Source organism: Solanum tuberosum, unplaced genomic scaffold (assembly GCF_000226075.1).
Source record: "Solanum tuberosum cultivar DM 1-3 516 R44 unplaced genomic scaffold, SolTub_3.0 scf00367, whole genome shotgun sequence".
Lineage (NCBI taxonomy): Eukaryota > Viridiplantae > Streptophyta > Magnoliopsida > Solanales > Solanaceae > Solanum > Solanum tuberosum.
The window spans coordinates 242,851-264,335 of NW_006239293.1; the positions used below are offsets into that span (position 1 = coordinate 242,851).

At 33.5% G+C, this 21,485-nt stretch overlaps 3 protein-coding genes across 3 annotated transcripts in view; 1 reads left to right on the forward strand and 2 right to left on the reverse strand.

Annotated features, from left to right (window-relative positions):
- Positions 1-390: 390 nt before the first annotated feature.
- On the reverse strand, positions 391-4,991 carry LOC102596612 (DNA replication complex GINS protein SLD5). The gene is made up of 7 exons (XM_006361682.2): positions 4,895-4,991; positions 2,866-3,131; positions 1,840-1,962; positions 1,556-1,638; positions 1,359-1,468; positions 924-999; positions 391-836 (listed from the first exon to the last, which is right to left on the reverse strand). Exons 2-7 carry the CDS (start codon positions 3,043-3,045, stop codon positions 737-739), a joined length of 672 nt encoding a protein of 223 aa, XP_006361744.1. The 5' UTR covers positions 3,046-3,131; positions 4,895-4,991; the 3' UTR covers positions 391-736.
- A 2,404-nt stretch (positions 4,992-7,395) lies between these two features.
- Positions 7,396-9,024, forward strand: LOC102603579 (polyol transporter 5-like). Its single transcript, XM_006361697.2, has 2 exons — positions 7,396-7,747; positions 7,837-9,024. The coding sequence occupies exons 1-2, from the start codon at positions 7,396-7,398 to the stop codon at positions 8,910-8,912; spliced, it is 1,428 nt and encodes a 475-aa protein (XP_006361759.1). The 3' UTR covers positions 8,913-9,024.
- A 3,318-nt stretch (positions 9,025-12,342) lies between these two features.
- LOC102596950 (1-acyl-sn-glycerol-3-phosphate acyltransferase PLS1) overlaps positions 12,343-21,485 on the reverse strand; it is a 12,377-nt gene continuing 3,234 nt past the window's right edge. The window contains exons 3-11 of the mRNA XM_006361683.2: positions 19,394-19,433; positions 19,208-19,281; positions 18,734-18,793; positions 16,446-16,523; positions 16,201-16,359; positions 15,868-15,993; positions 13,811-13,903; positions 13,104-13,190; positions 12,343-13,006 (exon numbers count right to left, since the gene is read on the reverse strand). Of these exons, the coding sequence (XP_006361745.1) occupies positions 12,791-13,006; positions 13,104-13,190; positions 13,811-13,903; positions 15,868-15,993; positions 16,201-16,359; positions 16,446-16,523; positions 18,734-18,793; positions 19,208-19,281; positions 19,394-19,433 (933 nt within the window). The 3' untranslated portion in view covers positions 12,343-12,790. The remainder of the gene's footprint in view (positions 13,007-13,103; positions 13,191-13,810; positions 13,904-15,867; positions 15,994-16,200; positions 16,360-16,445; positions 16,524-18,733; positions 18,794-19,207; positions 19,282-19,393; positions 19,434-21,485) is intronic.

Consider the following 21,485-nt stretch of genomic DNA (forward strand, 5'->3'; position numbering starts at 1 on the left):
GATGAAACGGATACACTCTTTTATTAAAGAATATATCCTTTCATTTCAACTTTTGAGTATTAATTATATTTAAACAGTTTCTAATAGTAACGTATATTTTCATGGAGAGAAGGTATAAAGCAATAAAATATTTTTATCAGATTTCAGGTAAAATTTTACCTTAGATTTGTTGAACTTATGTAAGTATTGTCTCAATTATTGGAGAATCATTATTTAATAACATAAAAGTACATTCAGTCATTTGAAAATGTGAACTAGTTAAAAGAATTATTTTGTTAAAAATTCCAGTAAAGCTCTAAAATTTTATAGATGATCTCATGTGGGTGAAAATTAACATATTAAGCATCTTTTTAGCTACCACAGATATTTCTTCTAACAAAATCATTTAAAAACAAAATAGTTTGAAACAAACAAGAGAATACTACTCATACCACAATAAGGGAAACCATTCTTGAGCAGTTAACAGGATTGTAAAAGACTTCTAGTCCTATGCTACATTTGTTACAAACTACAACATTGTTGGATAATATAATTTTCGATTTGTGGCATATCGTCAGTTTCCTATCAGCAGAAAACAAAGGGGCAATGTTTCCCAATGTTGCTCGAACTTTTCAAAAATGTTCATGGGTGTGCTGGATCCTCCAAAAGTAGTGTGCATTTTTGGAGGATCTGATACGGGTACAGCAACATATTCTGAGAGTCTGCACAACATAGGACTGCTCCATTTCCTATACTCTCATACCAGATCAATCTGCCCACTCTCCACAAGTGGCTTTATAGACTTGTAAGGTAGAGCATACAAATCATTGGCTTCAATGTTCACTGGTTCTTCCCCACTATCATCAAAGAAAATTAATGGAAGTCAAGAGTAGAAAATAATCAGGCAGGATTCCCAAGAAAAATGACAAAGTAAAGAAGATTACCTGTCATCAAGCTGAAAAGATCCTAAAAACTTCTTGCTTCTGCAGATAACATATTGATCTAGTTGCGGCTCAGGAACTAAAATGCATACAAGAAGAGAAACTGTTGTTTCAGTACAAATGTAAATCCCGAAAGTCTTTATATTTGAGATGTCTAAAATGTGAAAAAAGAAACAAACCGATACCAGGAGTGCAAGAGTTTGCCTCATGCCTTAAACCAACTCACAATCAGGTTGTAGGTTTCGCAATTGATTAGAGAATTTAAATTGCTACACCGTGTTCGAAGACGATTTAAATCACTTAGCAGCAAAACTTTATTATTATAAGATGCTTTTGATTAAGGCATAACCATTAATCTCGGATTCCAGAAACTCTTTTTAGCTCCACAATGATATAGATAAAGAGAAACACACAGAAATGGATGGATAAACAGCTTACCCATGTCATCTGCCAAACTTAGTGAAGATTGCTTCAAGTGGGACTTGAAGCCATGAGGCAACTTTGAGAGAACAGATTGATCTAGATGTTGCTCCGTATCATCAATACACCTAATCATCCCAGGTAATCATCCTAGGTAATTAGCACTATAAACTTGGTAAGCATTGAACACTTAGAATTAAGAGAAACAGCTTTACCTTTCAGCAAATTTTTGCTCTTGTTTAGACAGACGATTCCATAAGTCAGTATTTTTTTGTATGTGAAATGCATAATTTTCGATCTGCAGTCAAACATTAATATGAATGAATGAATGAATGAAGATGGGATAAGGTGCAAGGACACAGCAAGAGATGAGATCCGATGACACTCAAACAGATCATGCTTTAAAGACACTACTGGTAACTTAAAGAACTATAGCTCTTTCCAGATATGAATTTCACCTAAATCAAATACATAATAAGATACTATAATTCAATGCTACCTTTTGGAGACGGGTTCTTAAGTACGATCTTAATAGAAACAGAGTTCTATCGAGGTCCATCTGGTAAAGAGATAAAGTGAGCGGATCAACACCATTTTTTGAAAATTCCTCTACTGTTTCTTCCTGAAAAGCAAAGACTAAGTAGCATTAGCATGCAATACATTGTAAACCATGAAACTGCATAAATGAATAACGAGTAGCATAAGTCAAGGAACAAAAGCAAATATTAGATTCATATAAATGAACAATACACCACAACATAAAATGGAACTTTTGGCATCATCAAATGAAATGTAGATTTGGAGTGTCGGAGGAGTTTTACATTCCACTTCGTTAAATATGACAATTAACAGATGTTGTACACCAAAAATGAAGATATGGATTACAATCCATTACGTAGCAGTAACAACACACGTTATGATAATCTTTGTTTGGATGAGAGCACAACAGCTTTTCCATTCAGATAGCACACAGTTATAGCTTTCAACGAATAACTTCATTTGTGATTTACCAAACACAGTTGTGTCCTTTAACTTAGAATCTCATGGAAGTCATACTCCTATAAGAATATTCACAGCAAACACTTCACCTAATAGCAGACAAAGTGCACACAGATGCTAGAATTAAATTCTGTTAGGCAATAATTGAATAAATTGTTCAGTGTATTTTTTTCTGCCGGAAATAAGTTTGTCTATCTAAAAAGTTTAATCTCATCCTTTTAAACAGAACTGGAAGCTTCAGTTGCATCCTGCTAGAGTCTTGGACAACACAATTTTTTTCGTTTTTCTGTAGTATATTCCCTTTATAAATACACTTCTAAAATGATGACATCAACTAGTAATTCTCAACCTGCTGAGCCATATATCCACCACATAATGCCAAACAAAGCATAAGTCTTAACACAAAAAATATTAAAATAGAAAGGAATTCTAATAGAACACAAGGTGAAAGCCGATGTTAAAAAAATACCCAGACAAATATCCCAGGTACAAATTTAAGAGGCCTAAATATATGAAATGTGCATACCATCAATTGAATTTGTTCTCTGGATCTTTGAACCAAAGCAGTCTCATATTGAAGAATTTCAGGAGCAGCCTTTTCATTCCGCCATGCTCGTTTTAAGAGCTCCGCATCAGTCGTTGAAAGTAAAGACTCATAATCATCGTCCACCCCAGCTGAATATCCAGATGCATCACCTGAATCCATTGTCAACCCGATACTCTCTCTCTACTTTTTTTCCTCGCCAAAGATTGAAGCTTTTTCTCGAGTAGAACAAATCTTGAGAGCTCAAACTACAATCATGAAACAACAAAAATTTAGATATTAGAAATAGTAACTGGGCAATCAGTGTCTTTTTGTTCTCTCCATCACATTAAGGTTCAATACAAGAAATTCAGAAAAACATTGGCAAGAAATATCAATATAAGATGAGCATTTTCACAGTAAATATCATGATGAAACAAAGAGACGTCAAAAATAGGACTTTTATCCAGAATACACCATAACTGAAACATAGAATGTTCCCCATTTCAGAAACTTTCAGTGGAAACATGAAGCTACCTACACATCCAAACATTATTCCAGAAACCCATATCAGAAAAGAAAAACACTCATCTCAAAGGTTTCCCCCCAAAGGGGAAAACAACTAGCAATAGGCAATATCAAAAAGTTGTAAAACAAAATTATTAACTACAATATAAGATTCTAAATGAAGATGTGATACACCTAAAATATAGCGCAATATTTCGAAAAAGGTTAGAAATTTAAAACAATTTATGTTTTTAGGCTTGCCCTTCTTGTAATTCTCCACTAATGTAGGTCACTTGTCCTAGGATCAAAATACGGGTTTATTAAGGATGTAAATAATTGTACTGTAGGCTTCGGCATGGTAGGATATATATGGATAAAAGTAACTCAAAATTCCCTTAAGCACCACAAATACTTGAACTAGTAAGACCTTCTTCATTTCCTTTATTTACAAGATGTACCCAACCTTTCCATTATCTTCCAACGCTTGATAAAGCCCAATTTTCAAGCATACTTTTCTTTTTCTTCCTTTCTTCAACTCTTTCTCTTCTCTTATTTAGTAGCACAAATACCTCTTCTTGTCAAGCTTTTGATTATTTTTCTCAAGCCTCAACTCAATCACTTCACCACAACTCAAAAGACCTCCAAACTTAGAATTATGTGCATTCATCCAAGTTTTAAAGTGCTCAAGAGTCAAGGGAATAGGGTATCAATGATAAAAACAAAATAAATGCAGGATTAAGAGAGGAAAAAAAAATCCAGAAAGCCATAGAAACAAATAGCAGCCAACTAAATCCCCCATCCCACACATAAATAAATACCAGGCAAGGTGAAAAGGAAGTCCCCTTGACAGTACACGGGTCACCACCACAGAAGGTGGAGCATCAGATTGATTCCATATATTAACTCTGTCATTCCCTCTGCAACATTCTAGTCCACATTGTTGTCTTGCAAATGGAAATTAACAAACAATTGACATGTCCCACTTTGTATTTTCAAAATAACACTTGACACAATGTATTCATCCTCCATGCAGCTCTTCAGAAACACACTTAAAACACCAAAGATAGTCACTTATCCAGACCATTATCGTAATCCTACTTAATTCAGTAACGCATTTTTTTAATTCACAACCCTAGCCTAGTTATAAGTCAATGCCAAAGGATTGTTTGCCTCAGTTACCAGAAACTTTCATCTCGACTGCACAGACACAATACTCTACAAACCTGCCTAGACCACCCCACAATTGCTCATGTAACTCATTTTTCACTCAGATGATTCATCAAACAGCTTATGTGCATGACATGGCAAGTATAGCTAAAACCTAAAATGGTCATGTAACCTCCCAATTTTGTAGGGAATTATAATTATAGTTCAATAACCACAATTGCAATAACATTCTAACAATTCTCAAAGAGCAATTTGAACATTACAATCAAAAATCACAACCGAGTAAGATTTACTTTTACAAAACGAGCTAGAGAGAGAAAGTAATTCGATAAAAGAGAGAGAGAGAAGAGAGACTTACCTAAACACACAGAGCAATGGCGAGAGATGTGAGCTCCCTCGAGTGAAAATGACAAATTTTGATCTTGTACGTGTGAAAGAAGTTATTTTTTGTGTTATTTCTGATGCGTTTAAGAACATTTTTTTTATCCAATAACAAATTTGATTTATTAGATGGATAAGAATATTTTAAAAATATTTTTAATAAAATAAGGATAATTTTTATCCTTTTTCGTTAATAAATTTGAAATTGTTCGCTGATTTTGTGAAATTATCAAGCTTATAAAATAGAATCATCTTAGTAGCTCTTTAAGTTTGTGGTGCAAAATAACGGATTGCTATTTTACTTTTTTAGTGTTTAAGACTATAGACACGTTATACTTCATTTCTAGACTTCTCGATTGGCCAAATGGTTCGATTCCTATATCCTTACCATCCAACACAATGTCAAAAATTATTTAGAATGAGGTTCAATGTGTTCAACTCCAAAATTTCATCACTTCTGACCTGCTCACTTTGCCGAACACTAAAATCTTCAAAAATAGTATTATCTATATACAATTTTTGGGTTAATTGAAAAAAGCAAATAATACTTAGGACAATTATTTCATTGACTACTATACGATTAACAAAATTTTAAATCATAAAGTCTGAAAAAGTCACACAGCCGATGTATGATCAGAAGATTTGTATGACTTGAAATGGAGTTTAAGAAAAGAAATAAAACTTTTTAATATTGTGATTTTAAATCAAAGTTATGTCAAATATACCAAAATGTCATTTAATCTTGTGGTTTTAAACATGTCACGTGGAAAGTTGAAATTAAAGTGTTGTCAAAAAAGGAAATGGGTCATTCTTTTTTAAACAGACTAAAAAGGAAATTATGTCATTCTTTTTTTTAACGGAGGGAGTATTAGTTATGACTAATTGCTTACGTGGCCAAAAAAAGTCTCATTATTGCAAATTAAATAATTCTTTAAGGATGAGATTGAAGTCTATCTACCAAAAATATGGTAAAAGATCATGAGGTGAGTTTTGAGGATTTTCCTTTTATGAATTTATTTTAATTGTATTAATTGTGAGAAGACAAACTAATTTGGTAATAATATTACAACTTTTAGATAAGAATTGCTGATATCATGTATATTAGATAAGTTATACATCTTATTGTATATATATAAAGAAAGAAAATCAATATATATCTTACCTAGTTTGAGTTTGACTAATACATTGTGATTAATTGTGTATATTTGATATATTATTGCATGATTTTATGTATTAAATTCAATAAAAACAATGATTTGTCTATGTTTTGTACTTCACATTTATTCAATAAAAATAAAGATTTACTTATCATCACCAGCATTTTAAAGAACTTTACACTATTTTATGTGTGTTATATATCATTCATGTCATTATTGGGGCATAGTTATTTGTTGTTAATTTTTATTTTACTGAATAATGTAATATATACTATACAAGTGTTTTAGAAAAGATATTAATATATAAAACTTAATTTTAATTAATAAATGATAATTGATGATCAAACGAGTAATATATAACAACAATATACAGTACAAAATTGATCTTGTTGAAAGTATAAACTTGGAAAGTTAGTCAACACAATAAAAATGATAAAGAAAAATGGATAGGCCCCAAATAATTAAGTAAGTTATTTTCCTAATTACCAAAATTAGGAGGATCTTTAATCTCTATATAAAGCTAATTACTAACTCAATATATAAGATGAAAAACTTTAACAAAAATCATATAGATTTTTCTCTCATGGAAGACAAAAAACAAATTGTTTGTGGCCAATTACCCCAAACATCTCTTAGTGATTTTGATCCTCCCAAATTAAAAACTAGAAAAAGAAACAAGTATGCAATTGCTTGTTCTTTTCTTGCTTCTTTGTCATCCATCTTGCTTGGTTATGGTAAGAATTCTTTTTCCTAGAGTTTTCTTGTCTGATTCACATACTAGTTATCATGTAATTTTAGATGCGTTACGTTTTACTACATAAATTTAATTTATGAGAATATTTGATAAGACCTTTCTATATATTTGTATAACGTACAAATCTGATAAACAAACATAAGAAGAAGAAAAAATAGAATTTGCATTTCAAATTATTGCGGCTCGTTCACATAATATTGGGTTAAACTTGAAATACGAGTATCTATCAAAAGAATATTTGAATGTTAGTATTATGTTTAGACACATAATAAAAATTATTGAATTTTATGAGAAAAAATCATTATTTTATATAATAATAAGTTAATAATTTTGGGACATAAATTGCTTTGCTTTACTTTAGGCATAAACAAAGATCATCAATATAGGATGTGCTCATAGAATTTATTTTCCTTATTATTTTTTAACAAACTTGATATTTTAGAAAATCTTTTTAATTAAAATTGACAATATTAACCCCAAAATCAAGGTATTTGTGTGACTAGCCAGTCGTTGAATGAGAAATCTTAACAGCTTAATTAATTGACCGTGGATGCAGATATTGGTGTGATGAGTGGAGCCATAATCTACATAAAAAAAGACCTCAACATCAATGATGTACAAGTGGAAATTCTAGTAGGAATCCTCAATCTCTATTCTCTTTTGGGATCCGCCGCCGCTGGCCGGACTTCCGATTTGATAGGCCGCCGGAGCACTATGGTGGTAGCGGCGGTAATCTTCTTAATAGGAGCACTCTTAATGGGTTTCGCTCCTAATTATGCCTTTCTCATGTTTGGCCGTTTCATCGCCGGCATTGGCGTCGGCTACGCTCTCGTGATCGCTCCCGTTTACACTGTCGAAGTGTCGCCGGAATCTTCTCGAGGATTTCTCACTTCTTTCCCTGAAGTTTTTATTAATGGAGGTACGTGCATGAGAGCTAAGAAAATTGAATTTAGTTACGAATTTCATTGCTAAATTGATCGGCTAATCTAAACGGGTTATTGCTAACAGGTATATTGTTGGGATATGTGTCTAATGTTGCGTTTTCAAAACTCCCAATACACTTAAGCTGGCGATTCATGTTAGGAATTGGAGCAATTCCATCTGTATTCTTAGCTATAAGTATCATAACCATGCCGGAATCACCCCGTTGGCTTGTCATGAAAGGTAGACTTCACGAAGCACGAATTGTTCTTAACAAAACCTCTGAATCACCTGAAGAAGCAGAGAGTAGACTTCGTGACATCAAAGAAGCTGCTGGTATACCTGAACATTGCAATGACGATGTAGTTCAAGTGCCAAAACACCCGAAAGGTGACAATGTATGGAAAGAACTATTCATTTCTCCTACGCAATCCATCAAACACATAGTGCTCACTGGTATTGGTATACATTTTTTCCAACAAGCAAGTGGAATTGACTCTGTTGTTCTGTATAGTCCCACCATTTTCGAAAGAGCTGGGATTAAATCGGACCACGATAGATTACTAGCTACGGTAGCAATGGGATGTGTGAAGACGGTGTTTATATTAGTTGCCACATTTTTACTTGACCGAGTTGGTAGAAGGCCCTTGTTGTTAACAAGTTTTGGTGGAATGACAATTTCATTAATTTTACTCTCTATTGGTCTTGCGGTTATTGATCGTTCAAATAGTCAAGTGACATGGGCTGTGGCGCTCTGTGTCATGATGGTGTCAGTTTATGTAGCACTTTTCTCAATTGGTGCGGGTCCAATTGCTTGGGTGTATGGTTCAGAGGTTTTTCCGTTAAAACTAAGGGCAACAGGGTTTAGCGTAGGCGTGGCAGTTAATAGAGTAACGAGTGGGGTGATATCGATGACATTTTTATCGTTGGAAAAGGCGATAACAATACAAGGGGCGTTCTTTTCATACGCGGGAATTGCAGGGATGGCTTGGGTTTTCTTTTTTACATTGATGCCTGAAACACAAGGGAAGACATTGGAGGAAACTGTGGCGTTGTTCGGAACGTTTTTCGAGTGGAGATCGACAGCGAGAGAGCTCAAGGGAAAGAAGATGAATAACAATGATGAAATTCAGATGGCTACCGGAGATGTTGTTAGTAGTTGAATACCAAAGAGACAAAGGAAAGAATTTGGGATATTGTTGGCATTGTTGTTTTAACATTTGTACTTTTTTTTCTTTAATGTATAGGTCGATATAGATTATGTTATGAGATATTCAAACTCGTGATAATGCAATTTCAAATTGTTAACTCTTTTTTTTTAGTCATTTGGTTGTTTTAATAGAAACTTTATACGTTTTTAGATGTTGATTCATAATTTAAATTCACATTTCTTAAATAAGTATGGGCTAACCTAGTTGATCTTTTGTAAATTTTGAAATGTTAAATATCACTAGTTCAATCCATTTTGATCTCATCAAAGCATGCCATTAGATTTTCAAAACTATTCTTCAGACCTGACCTCTAGTAGAATAGTGATATTGATATACAATAAATTCATTCAATTGATAATCCAATAAATTTCTACATTAAATCATTACCAACTTTAACTCTTAAGAAGATATGATATACAAAATTGGAATGTGAATCGTGATTTCTATTAGAAGGACTAAAATACGTGTTGTACACTTTTTTTTTTAACTTAACTAAGATTTTTTCAAGTAAATTTTTTAACGATGCAACTAGCAATGTGTATTACTAGGTAAGTGTACTCTCTTTTCTTTCACTGTTTTTTTTCCATTGAATTTTTTCTAGTAAGATTTTAATGAAAAACAATATCTATAAATGAGCATTCAGGGATATTATAAGTACATTGTATTGTGAAAGTTCATTACGCAATTAATTTTCTGGATAAACTTGAAATCAGCAAATAACTTGTAAGTAGCTTGAGTATGCAACTTTTAGGTAGCTCAAGTAGTCCGTTTGTAAGCAAAAAAACCCGGCATTAGCTTTTTCGGGCTTGCAATCAAATATCGATCTTGCAATAGCTCAGGTAATTGCAAGTGTATCAAGTCAATTCATTTTATTTGTATATCAGTTGATTGAAGATTAAATAAAATACTATCAATCTTCCTATACTTAACACTCTACTGTTTTTAATTTATTATTTTTATTTTGTAATAAAACTAGTAAAATTATCCGCGCTTGGCGTGGAAATTTAATATCACAGAATTTATAAAATAATACTTAAAATCTACCAATCATTAAAACTAAAACACTATATTATCTTACATACAAGATTATGTAGTAACAAACATTAATAATGTAAAGGAAAATGAAATTTATTACTTCTTATCATTTATCCTTAATGATATAAGCATAAATTAATGACGGTAAAAATACATATCAAGATCTGTAACATAAGCAATGGTGTCAGTGAGCCACTCAACAAGAACAAAGTACACAAATATTTAATTGTGAAGAAGAAGAAGAAGAAGAGGTTTAGAATTTTCGTTGTTTTAAAATGAGAGGAAATTCCTCTATTTATAAACAACAAAGGGTAGCGTGAACAAATGTTTATTGTGTCTTATCGGAAATGTTACAACTATTTGGAAAAATTGCAACCCTTCGGAAAGGTCACAACCTTTCATAAAAGTCACAACTTTTCATAAAAGTTGCAACTCTTCATTAAAGTTGTAACTTTTCATAAAAGTCACAATTTTTCACAAAAGTCGCAACTTTTCATAAAAGTCGTAACTCTTCATAAAAGTCATAACTTTTCATAAAAGTCACAACTCTTCATTAAAGTCGTAACTCTTCATAAAAGTCACAACTTTTCATGAAAGGGAAAGACTAGTTTTGAAAATAAATAAATTTAAAAGGAAATTCTGGTTTGTGGTGGCACCACATAGGCGGGCCTAAGATTTTCTTTTACAAATATATATATGATTTTAGGGCATTTTTCCACTTAAATTTTCACTAACTAGTACCAAACTTTTTGTATATTTCATTTGGATTTACACATGAGATGTCCATCTTTTTTCATATTCACGCTAAAACAAACACACATGTGACTAGAACATGAGATGTAACATTCTTTTTTTTAAAATAAAAAAAACAAATTAAAGCCGTAATTAAAAGAAAAATAGTAGTATAGAGAAACATGATAGCAAAGTAGTGCAAAACATATACGCAAGGAACTATAACAACAACAACAAGGTGTAATCACCTAAACATAATAAATTCAGATAAAATCAAATAATCAAAACTCAAAGATTACATGAATATTAGATTAATACTATAACTGACACGGTGCTCTATACCACTATCAAGCCAACTACATGAATAGGCTAATGTAATCAACTTATATTTTCCTTTTTTCGTGAAGTACCTTATGTTATCAATATAAATAACCCTTTTTTAATTAAGTAAATTAAATACTTTGAGTTATTTTGATCTCATGGGGTCCTAATTTCTTGAGAGGATGACTATATAAATAGGAATAACATCTTTATTCTCACAATTACTTGTAAAACTAATCTACTTTCATTCACAAAATATGGTCACATATTGCTTCCAACTAGTATTATTTTCAATAATAGCAAATCTCATATTTGTTGTAGCAGCTCGAAATTATCCAACTAACATATCTCCATCATTTCCCCTACCACCAAATGTTTGTACATTATTACGATACCATCTTCATCTATTATTCAATACACCACCTCTGTCATCATTACCATCAGTACTACCTCGTGTTCGTAAGTTAATTCCCTTAACAACGCCACTACCTTCATACGTGCTCGAATCTTCACATTTGCAACCATTGATTCAACTACCTTCATCGCGTATCGTGCAACAAGTACCTTCTTATGATTTGGAAATTTCTTTGTTGCTATACTTGATGGTAAAGTTGTTTCTTTTGAAAATTTTGTTGCTTTTTGTAGCCATCATTGATATATGTGATTGATTTTGAGTAGGACACTGTTTTCTTTTTTTCTCTTCATCAAGTTGTAGGATTTTTTTTCTTGGTTGTTCCTAAATTCGAAAGGAGAGAAGTGCAAGTTTCAATTTACAGGACTAAACATGGTATTCGATCTTCTACGATTTCCAAGTTCCAATAGACGAAAATTGTAGAACTTTATAACTAACAATAGTATTATTCCAGCTCCAGATAAAAAAAAATTGTGTCAAATAAATGATACAATTGTGGCATGTAACATACTCCATGAAGAGCACTTGTTGCAATAATCTTAAGAAGCTGGGAGGAAGAACAACTTCTGAAAAGAGTTGCAACAATGTAACTGGAATTATTTAACAAAAAAATAAATCGAAAGATTATTTCTTATGTTTGGTTTGGTGTATTAAAAATAACATGCATTGCATAATTTCTAAAAAATATAATTTATTTTACCAATATACCCTCCATAAATATGATGGAAAAGATGTAGAAAAAGCTTTTAGGGGCAATTGTGTCTTTGACCGCTAATGCATGCTTTAAAAGTCCTTGCATTAATAATACCATGGTATCATTAATTAGTTATGCATAGGTTGAAAGTGTACCAAGCAAGGTACTGCTGATACATAAAGCTAATGCATACATTATTTATTTCATATCAACATTAACCAATTACAAGGATCCCTTACAGTAAGTACACTGGAATGGTTGTTAGTCAAGCTAATTGAATCATAACTAACTTTCCCTCCAAATGCTAACCTTACGAATTGACTATTACAACCCTATCCTCTTACTTTGAAATAAAACATAGCAACTTTTTACATACAATGGAACAAAAATAAAGAATACATTTGGATAATTTATATACTAAAGTTTACCTAAACATATTGCTGATAGTTTCATAAGAGACCAATCATGAATAACAAGCCAAAAGACAAAAAATGAGAAAGCTAGAGCCACCAAAGTATCATGAATGAATCTTGATCTTCAAACATTTCTTGTAAAAACCAGCCCTTCTTAGTCTTCTCCTCTAATTTAGATGCTCAACTTACCCCTATATAAACCATCTTAATCTGCATTATATCATCATGCAGGAAGTAGGTTTTCTTTCAATGTATTTGGAGGAGGTACTTTAGGAGCAGTAGATTTTTCTGACTTGGAAGAGACAATGAGAATCTGCATCAAGACTAGAACCAAGACCAAGAAAACTGCACAAAATACAACTCCTCCCCAAGAGAATGGACACCATTCAAAAAACTTTATAGCACTGAAGAAAAGGAAACATGACCAACAGATAACAACCTGCATATCAACAAATAATCTATTTGTTAAACAGGCGAACAAATGGAAGTGATGCAGATGTGGAACTAGCTATTTTATGAATTTGCTCCCTCCTCACCATTAAGGATTTTTTTGGTCTTCCAATATCTTGACATTCTTGGTCACCAAATGTACCCGTAGCAAGATGCCGGTCCAATAAAGCATCCTAACATCAGTGTCAGAAGGATAGAATCAAGAGATGTATAATAATTAACCAGAATAAGTCGAAGCATCTATTTACAATATTAAAAGGTGAACTTTGTTAGATGTCCCACATTGGACCAGAGTATTGACTGTTATCTCCTTATATGGTCTTGGAAAATCCTTACCTCAAGAACTAGTTTTTGAGTTTTAGTTAGGCTCAAGATTCATTTCCTTCGCATAGTATCAGGTCAAACCCATCCCTACTCTTCGTTTACTAGTGTTGGGTCCATGTTGTATTGTCCATGCACCAGATGTGTAGTCTTTGGTCGGTCAAGGTGTGTTAGATATCCCACATTAGTTAAGCATACAGGTTATTTTCTCCTTATATGGTATTGAGTAATCCTCACATCATGAGCCAACTTTAGAGATTGAGGTAGTCCCCAAATTCCTTTTCTTCCCAAACTTCACGAGTGTTCACACACTCCCTAGTTTCGTTGTTTCCACTATGGAGCACCTAGCCCCCACCACCCCCAAAATCTTCTCAGAGAGTCTTAAGAGAAATAAATGATCTAGACATGGTATTCTTGACAAAGTTTCAAATTCCACAATAAATCAACTAAGCCTTAGTGTATCGAATTCTACCTTTACAACAAAAACATCTCTGCACCATTGTGCAATACCACTCTCATCTTCTGGTAATTCCTGCATCAAACGGCGCTCAACACGCACATGGACCTACAAAGAGACAAGACAGATAAAATGTAAAATTATCATGAGCAGGAACTCAGACATATGCCCACGAACTGCAATGTATTGGAGCCATCCCTAATACTTGATGCCATGCTTACTTTGCAAAACATAGAAGACATTCAAAGAACCCCACTTTTACTAAGAATCAACATAAAACAATAATTATACGTGAACACTGCAACAAATCAAATTAAATAAAGAATTGATCCATTCATCTACCACTCAAGCCAGAAATTTGAACTCAGAAAATAGATACTATTAAGGAACAGAACTATAGAAACTTGATAACTATATATTATAATTGATTGTCCTTCCTTAATCAGAGTTAGGATCACTTGTATAAATAATTAAATACCCCTTGTCGTGGGATGTAAAGACATACTGAAATACAAAGAAGTCTTTTCTTCTTTCTCAAATCATACACATAATTGAATTGTTTTATAAAAGAGAGAAGAAAATAGATAGGGAGAGAGGACAGAATGGAGAATGTAGTGTGAATTAAGGAGATGAAAAAGAGGAGATCCTTTGCTTCAACAACTTTAGCCCATTTTTTGAACACTAGTGCCACATTTTGTTTGGTTCCTGTTTATTCTATACTAAGAACCAGTAATCCCTAAGGCAGATTCTTCATAAATCAAGAACTGCTCAATCCAATTTATAATTAAAGCAGCAAATTGAACTTCTTTTTTAGGAGACGGTGCGTATATTGAGTTTTTTCAGCTGAAAGTACAGTTTTCGGTTTCGTTTGCTTGTGAGATAGAGGGTTTGTTAGTGGAGCTCTAGAATAGATACAGCTCCACCCTTGTGAGCATGTTGTATTACATATTACATAGTTTCTTGTATCTATTCAACTGACATTCACAGTTCAAAACAAACAAGTACAGAAAGTTTATTTATTTGTCAGAAACAACAGCATATCTGCAGCCTCAGTTTTTCGCAAGCACCAGTTGACTCAAGTGGGAACAAGGGACATCGAACAACAAAAAATGTAATTGTTGAAGTGTGTGTGACCATCTCATCTAAAGGCTTAAGTTGTTAGAGAGAAAACACTTAGATTTATTTAATTATGCCTTTTAACACTCCCCCTCACATGCAGCCTGATTCTTTTACACTGGCCAAGCACGTGGATTTTTTTTTTATAACAGGCTATATTTGTTCTAATATCATGGTGAAGTATGTGATCATCTCATCTAAAAGCTTAAACTCTTAGAGAGAGAACACTTTCATTTATTTAATTATGTCTTTCAACAGTAACGTTATCCAGATCTTAAGCAGTGAATAGTGACACAACAACAAGCTTTGTGGACAATATCACAATATAAATCATAGCATTTTGATACCCTGTTGTGAGAGAACTGTAGCAAATTCTCAGATCAATGCACATAAGGTGCATCTTTACTATCTCAAGAATAAGTGTAGAAACCCTTTTTATAAGAGTCTTGTGTAGAGGGCAAAATTCTCATGAAATCATAACCCGCCCAACACAGTTTGGGCTGATTTTTGACCCGCCCATTTATTAGTTCAGCCCATTTCAGCCCAACCCATAGTAGTCCATCAAAGTTTGGGCTGATATCTAGCCCAAATTTATTTATGAGAAATTTTGTCAAAATATTTTCAAAAAGATAAAGTTTTATTTGATATGTTATATATAGTACTAATAAAGAAAAATAATACTTTTATAAGGTATTAAAGAATTATAAAAGAATAAATAAAACAATAAAAATTAGTAAGAATTGAGCAGGTTAGGTTTTGACTTGCATTTTAACCCATTTCAGCCCAAGTAAGTTCTGAGTGGGTCAATAACCCGTTCATTTATTAACTCAACTCATTTTGACCTGCCCAAATTCAGGCCAACCTGCCCATTTGTCACCTCTAGTTTTGTGTATACTGACATATATACTAACAATATCAGTTTCGGAAAGTGAACAAGTACGTAGGTATGAGCTTACCACAGAAGAACATCCCCTAAGCATTCTTAGCAATGTCGGTCGAGGCTTATCTTTAGGAATTGCAAGTGTTATATCATAAATTGCCGGAATAATGGAACGCAAATGGCTTACTGATGCAACAAAACCCTGAGGAGAAGAGAACACTATCAGATATTTGTTGACGGAAATTTTTTCTTTAATCATATGAAGAACAATAGATACCATAGATAACTAGGCTACATTTAAACAATGTTGTGACTTTTAAGAATCATTCCTCTGAATGTTAAATCCAGGATGAGAAACTGTTATTGTCACCACATTTAAATCACATATAAGTTAGAAAGACTATGCCACCTTGGTTCGAGGAATCAAAACATTCCTTGGGATAGGTTTTCCTACAGAAACAGCATATTCTTGAGCTGCTAAAAGCTTTGTATGTGTGAAGCGAGTTCCTTCTACAAAAACAGCCAACCAAAAAGGTTGGTGGAAATCATTTAGCTCTTGGAATCCTGACTGCATTAAAGACCGAAAGAAGAAATAAATGCAACAAACATAAGTAGAAGATCACAGACAAAACAGATAAAGGTAGAGAGTGGTACCTTCAAGATGTTTTCATCCTTGTTCCAGCTTCTCTCAAGACTGATACAACAAGAAAACCACATTGACCATCCTAAAACCTGCAAATCAATATTTCCTTTTCTGTTGAGCTAAGGAAGATGGATTAACGTATTCCTCAGTCAAAAAACAGTATTTTTTCCCAAATGCTGTAGCAAATTATGAGTTGCATAGCATTGAAGTCATTTTATTAGATTTGTTAAGTGTATTGAGCATCATAGGTGAATTTTGACCCAGCCTCTTCTGGTATCATACACTTCAAAGTTAAGATTTGCAATATTTTATGCATTTTGTTGGTTTTATTATGGGCAACAACAACAACAATTACTATGTTGATTACTTGCCTCTTGTTGGGTTTTTATCTAAATGCAGTAATTTCTTTAGTTAAAGTTACACGAACGGATGAACCCATCACTCCTTTGGTTCAATAATTGGCTCTTGAATGATTAAGTTGTTTTTACTTATAGTATATGTTATACTAAATGCTTTTCAAAAATCTTTACATTATTAGGTGTCGAACTCAAACAGAGATGTAATGTATCTATAACCAATTCATTGAATAGAATATAATCCCAAGTATAGATAAGCCCTATTACAATGTACATCATAATTGAAATAGGCTTAACCGATTTCGGAATCCCTGAAAAGATAAATTGGCTTCGAGAGGCTCAACCGTGATAGATTCATAGAATCTAATGCATTCGTAATTGCATTTAAGTATAAAACTAGATTGGTTTATGGAACCTCCACCTAAGGATAGATAAGACGCAATTATAGATTGGTGTAAGGAACACTGTAGATTAAAGTAGGAATCCCACCATATTATTAGAACCAAAACTTGAGTAATTGTGAGTTGAATTATGACCAAAAGACTGTAGGTGAGGTTGACACCCTATCATTACATTATTAGTTTGTGCTAATCAACCAATCACTCATTCAATCTCTTAAATGGTGCCATAGGAAAGCACAACCATGACTATTATAGTCTTCATGGGATCGACAACTCTACCCACTGCTCTACACAAGGCCTTTGCTAGTGCCATGCAGCACACATCACTCAAGAAGCTGATTCTAGATAGTAGAGGAATATAAGATGCTGGCTTGATACTTGGATAAGTCACACCTCTCTAAAAGAAGAATTTTATGACTTCTCTAGTTTTGGTAACAATACTGCAGCCACTATCACAACGCACAGCAAGCTATGGCTGTGAGATTAGATTTAGAAAGAATTGATAAGATTGGATATGTTAAAGAATGACCCAATTGCTTGGCAAAATGGAAAATATAAAAGACTTTTTGATATGGTGATTCATTGAGATGGGCACCAACTAGAGCAGCTTACAGTAGCTATCTACATAGGGGACAGTATCAGCTTCTTTGCAAAAGAAGAGCACCTCTCACAGTGGCTTGATGGAGATTGTAGAATATGAAGCTTTTTTCAGCTAAACAGGCGAAACACAAACATATTATTACCGTTCTCAGCATCACACTTTCAGAAGAAGGGTTTGGCTACCTGTAACAGGTGTTGAAAGTGTGATGCTGAGAACGGTAATAATATGTTTGTGTTTCGCCTGGTTGCTACTCGGCTTTAAAGCGTATTCCTTAATCTGTGTGGCATTGAGTGGGTAATGCCTGAGCCACAAAAGAACTCTCTTGAGCTGGACAAGAACGCAAGCACAATAGACAGATTAGAAGGATAAATCACATTGGCTTTTTTGTGGTATATCCCTAGAGGATATGAAAACCGATATTGGTTTCAACTTTTACATTTGCATCATTTCCTTGGTGATCTTCTGTTGAATAAAATCCAACTTACTTCAATCAATCGATCAATAACACCTTAATCACAAAGTCCAACTTACTTAACAAAATAAAAAGAACATTATCCTTAGGAAAGCTAACAAAAATCTTCAGAAAACTGAGGAAACCATTACCCTACATAGAAATTATATAGTAATTGCCTTAAATGTATTAAAAAAAGAAAAGGAAGCCATAATTATGGCAAAACCTAGATGAAGGTGATAAGTTATAAACACAAGGTAGCAGAAACCGTGCATGTCCTCTTTACACTGTTCACTGTTGATTGATTTTATTCAAAATGGTGGAGAATATCTTTGTAAAGCAATTTAATTCTGCACTCTTTAACCGAAGACTTTAAGCCTCAGCAATATATAAAATGAAAGTTGCATTCATCTGCAAATCCGACTTAGCAACAACTGGTACCAGAGAGCATATAACAAAGTGAAGAATTCTGATGGTGTCAAGAACTTACTGGAAGATATGATAGAGACTTCTTTGCCAAAGCAATTGTGTTTCCGAGACAACCTACTCGCTGTTAATAACCATAGAGGAAAATATCAAAAGGTAGATCCCTCTGCTTCAATGGGGAATCAGAGTAAGTTTTCTTCCCAAAATATAACATGAGAACAAAAGGAAGAGATTATAATGCTACTATTTTATATAAGAAAAGCATAGAAGTCATAAGTTCTACACAAAGAAAAAAGAGACCATTCTAAACACACAATTGAGTTCTCATTCTAACAATGTAGACTAAAATGGAGGAACTGACATTTTGGGTTACTGGACCACTAGAGGTGACAAATGGCGTATCAAAGATTTGATATCCAAGGTTTTCTCAACTTAAGAAATGGATGCTTCTAGAAAGAGGGGATTTTGATGCATCAAGAAAAATCAACAATTTGATGCTGCAAGAAAGAGAGAAACTAAAGTTGAAGTAGACAATCACCTGAGCTAGAACCCATCCAACAAGCCAGTCAATGTCACTTCTATGGTTGGAGATTATTAGTGCAGGCTCTTTTCCTGAAATCAGTTATTATCAAAGAATTCATAAAGCTTACACAGGAAAAATGAAGATACAGACAGCTTATCTGGCAAAATAATTCAGGTATGAAAGCTGATGAAATTTTCTTACCCATTATCCCATAAGTTTCTTGATCTGTGTATAGCTCAACCTGGCAGTAAGCACAAAATGCTACAGACTTAGTCTTAAAACACAACAGAAATCATTATGGTGAATGTTTTTAATGCAACCCTTTCCTTACATAATCAGGGACTTTTTCTACCAGAAAACAAATTTTATTTTGTATTCCACATGCATAACTAAAAGGCAACTCTGCTGCCACATAGATGGCCCAACTCATAAAATAGTACTTAAGAGAAATAGGATGAACTTCCTTTTTCTTCCTACTATGGATAATTCATTTTATCAGATTATCAATTAAAACTCATTCTGGACTGCTTCTCAGTGCCAAAAATATAACTATACAAAAAGTGGAATAAATTTCTTAGTTACTTTCATCGGCTGGAGCCATTTCCAACAAAAATTGTTCAACAAACACCTGAAAATAGTATCATAACAAGTTTTAGGACACTTCTTGCAGTTCAGTTTCACTCCCCCTCTTTCTGTACCATCTCCTTACAGCTTTCTTTTTTAAATTTTCCCTGTAGGTATGCTTATTATTTTGGACTCTGAACAAGTTTCATAAGTTAAACTGGTATTGCTGATGGGTATAGATGACAACAAGATTTGCTAGGGTAAATTATAATTATGAGTTTGGTAAAGGAGGTGGCTGAGGCAACACAGCTCAGTTTGTGGGCGGGGAGGAGGATTATCAACCAAATCTATGAGTACTCTTCCTGCTGGTTTTGATATTGGCTTTTTATATGGATGTAATATGCTGGCAGGTCTAGACTATATTCATATTGGTGATCTCTACTTTCATTGAATAATTGGCTCCAATAGCTCCAATGATAAATATTTCAGTAAACATCAGATATACAATTTTCTCGACCTTCTTACAGCACTTGATACTTTTCTATGGATAGATTCATTTATTAAGCAAAAATATTATTTCATTGATAACAACTAATGGAAATATTTCGGAGAAGAACTCCCCTGCAGTGAAACAAAATGATTTTATTTTTTTTTATTTTTTTTGAGACAAAGTAACTTTGTATTCACACCAAAAAATTCATCATCCAAAAAATGATGAATTGGAAACTTACATCCCACCCATGGGTATACTTTACAAGTTTCCTTTAAAATCAACTAAGTCTACTATATCCCCTACAAGATTCTGTTTACACCAAAAACAAAAGGCTTATACAATTCATTCTAATCTTCTGTAAGTTAGTCTTTTGTCCCTCAAAACTTCTTAAATTTCTTTCTTTCCAGAGAGTCCACCATATGCAAGCAGGAATAGTTCTCCACCAGTGTTCATTTCTCCCTCTGTTCCCAATACCTTTCCAGCTATTTAGTAGTTCCTTTGTTGTGCTAGGCATCACTCATTTAACTCCCAACAGAGCCAAAAACATGTTCCATAGGCTCAATGCTGCCTTACAATGAAGGAACAGATGGTCATTGACTTCTGCTTCCTGTTCACACATGACACATCTTGAACAAAATTGCCATCCCCTTTTCTGTAAAGCCTCATGTGTTAAACAAGCTTTTCTACAAACCAACCAACAAAAACAAGCTACCTTTGAGGGGCATTTGGTCTTCCAGATTAACTTCCAAGGCCAAATGTCCACCATTGACTGCCTTGTGTTAAGATTCCAGTAACATGATTTCACTATGAACACACCCTTGTTATGTAATTTCCATCTAGGTTTGTCAGGCCTCATAGATAAAGCAAGGTGTTAGTTTAGTACTCCCAATAGGCTAGCAATTTCCCCAATTTCCCAGTCATTTAGTGCTCTTCTAAAAACAAGGTCCCATCCTTGTTGACTCCAAGCTTGGGATACAGAGACATTCCTTTGCGTACTCAAAGTGTAAAGATGTGAAAAGGAGTTTCTAAGACTGTCTTCTCCAATCCACACCTCATTCCAGAAATCAGTTTTCAAACCATTTCAACAAAATGATTTTATATGTGATAAATATGTGACGCCTTTTAAAAGTATAGAAGTAAATATATTTATAACCAATTAAAGGATATCAAAACAAATTGACAAACAACTAGAGAAATGTATTGCAGAAACAAATAACTCCCCCCCCCCCCCCCCCG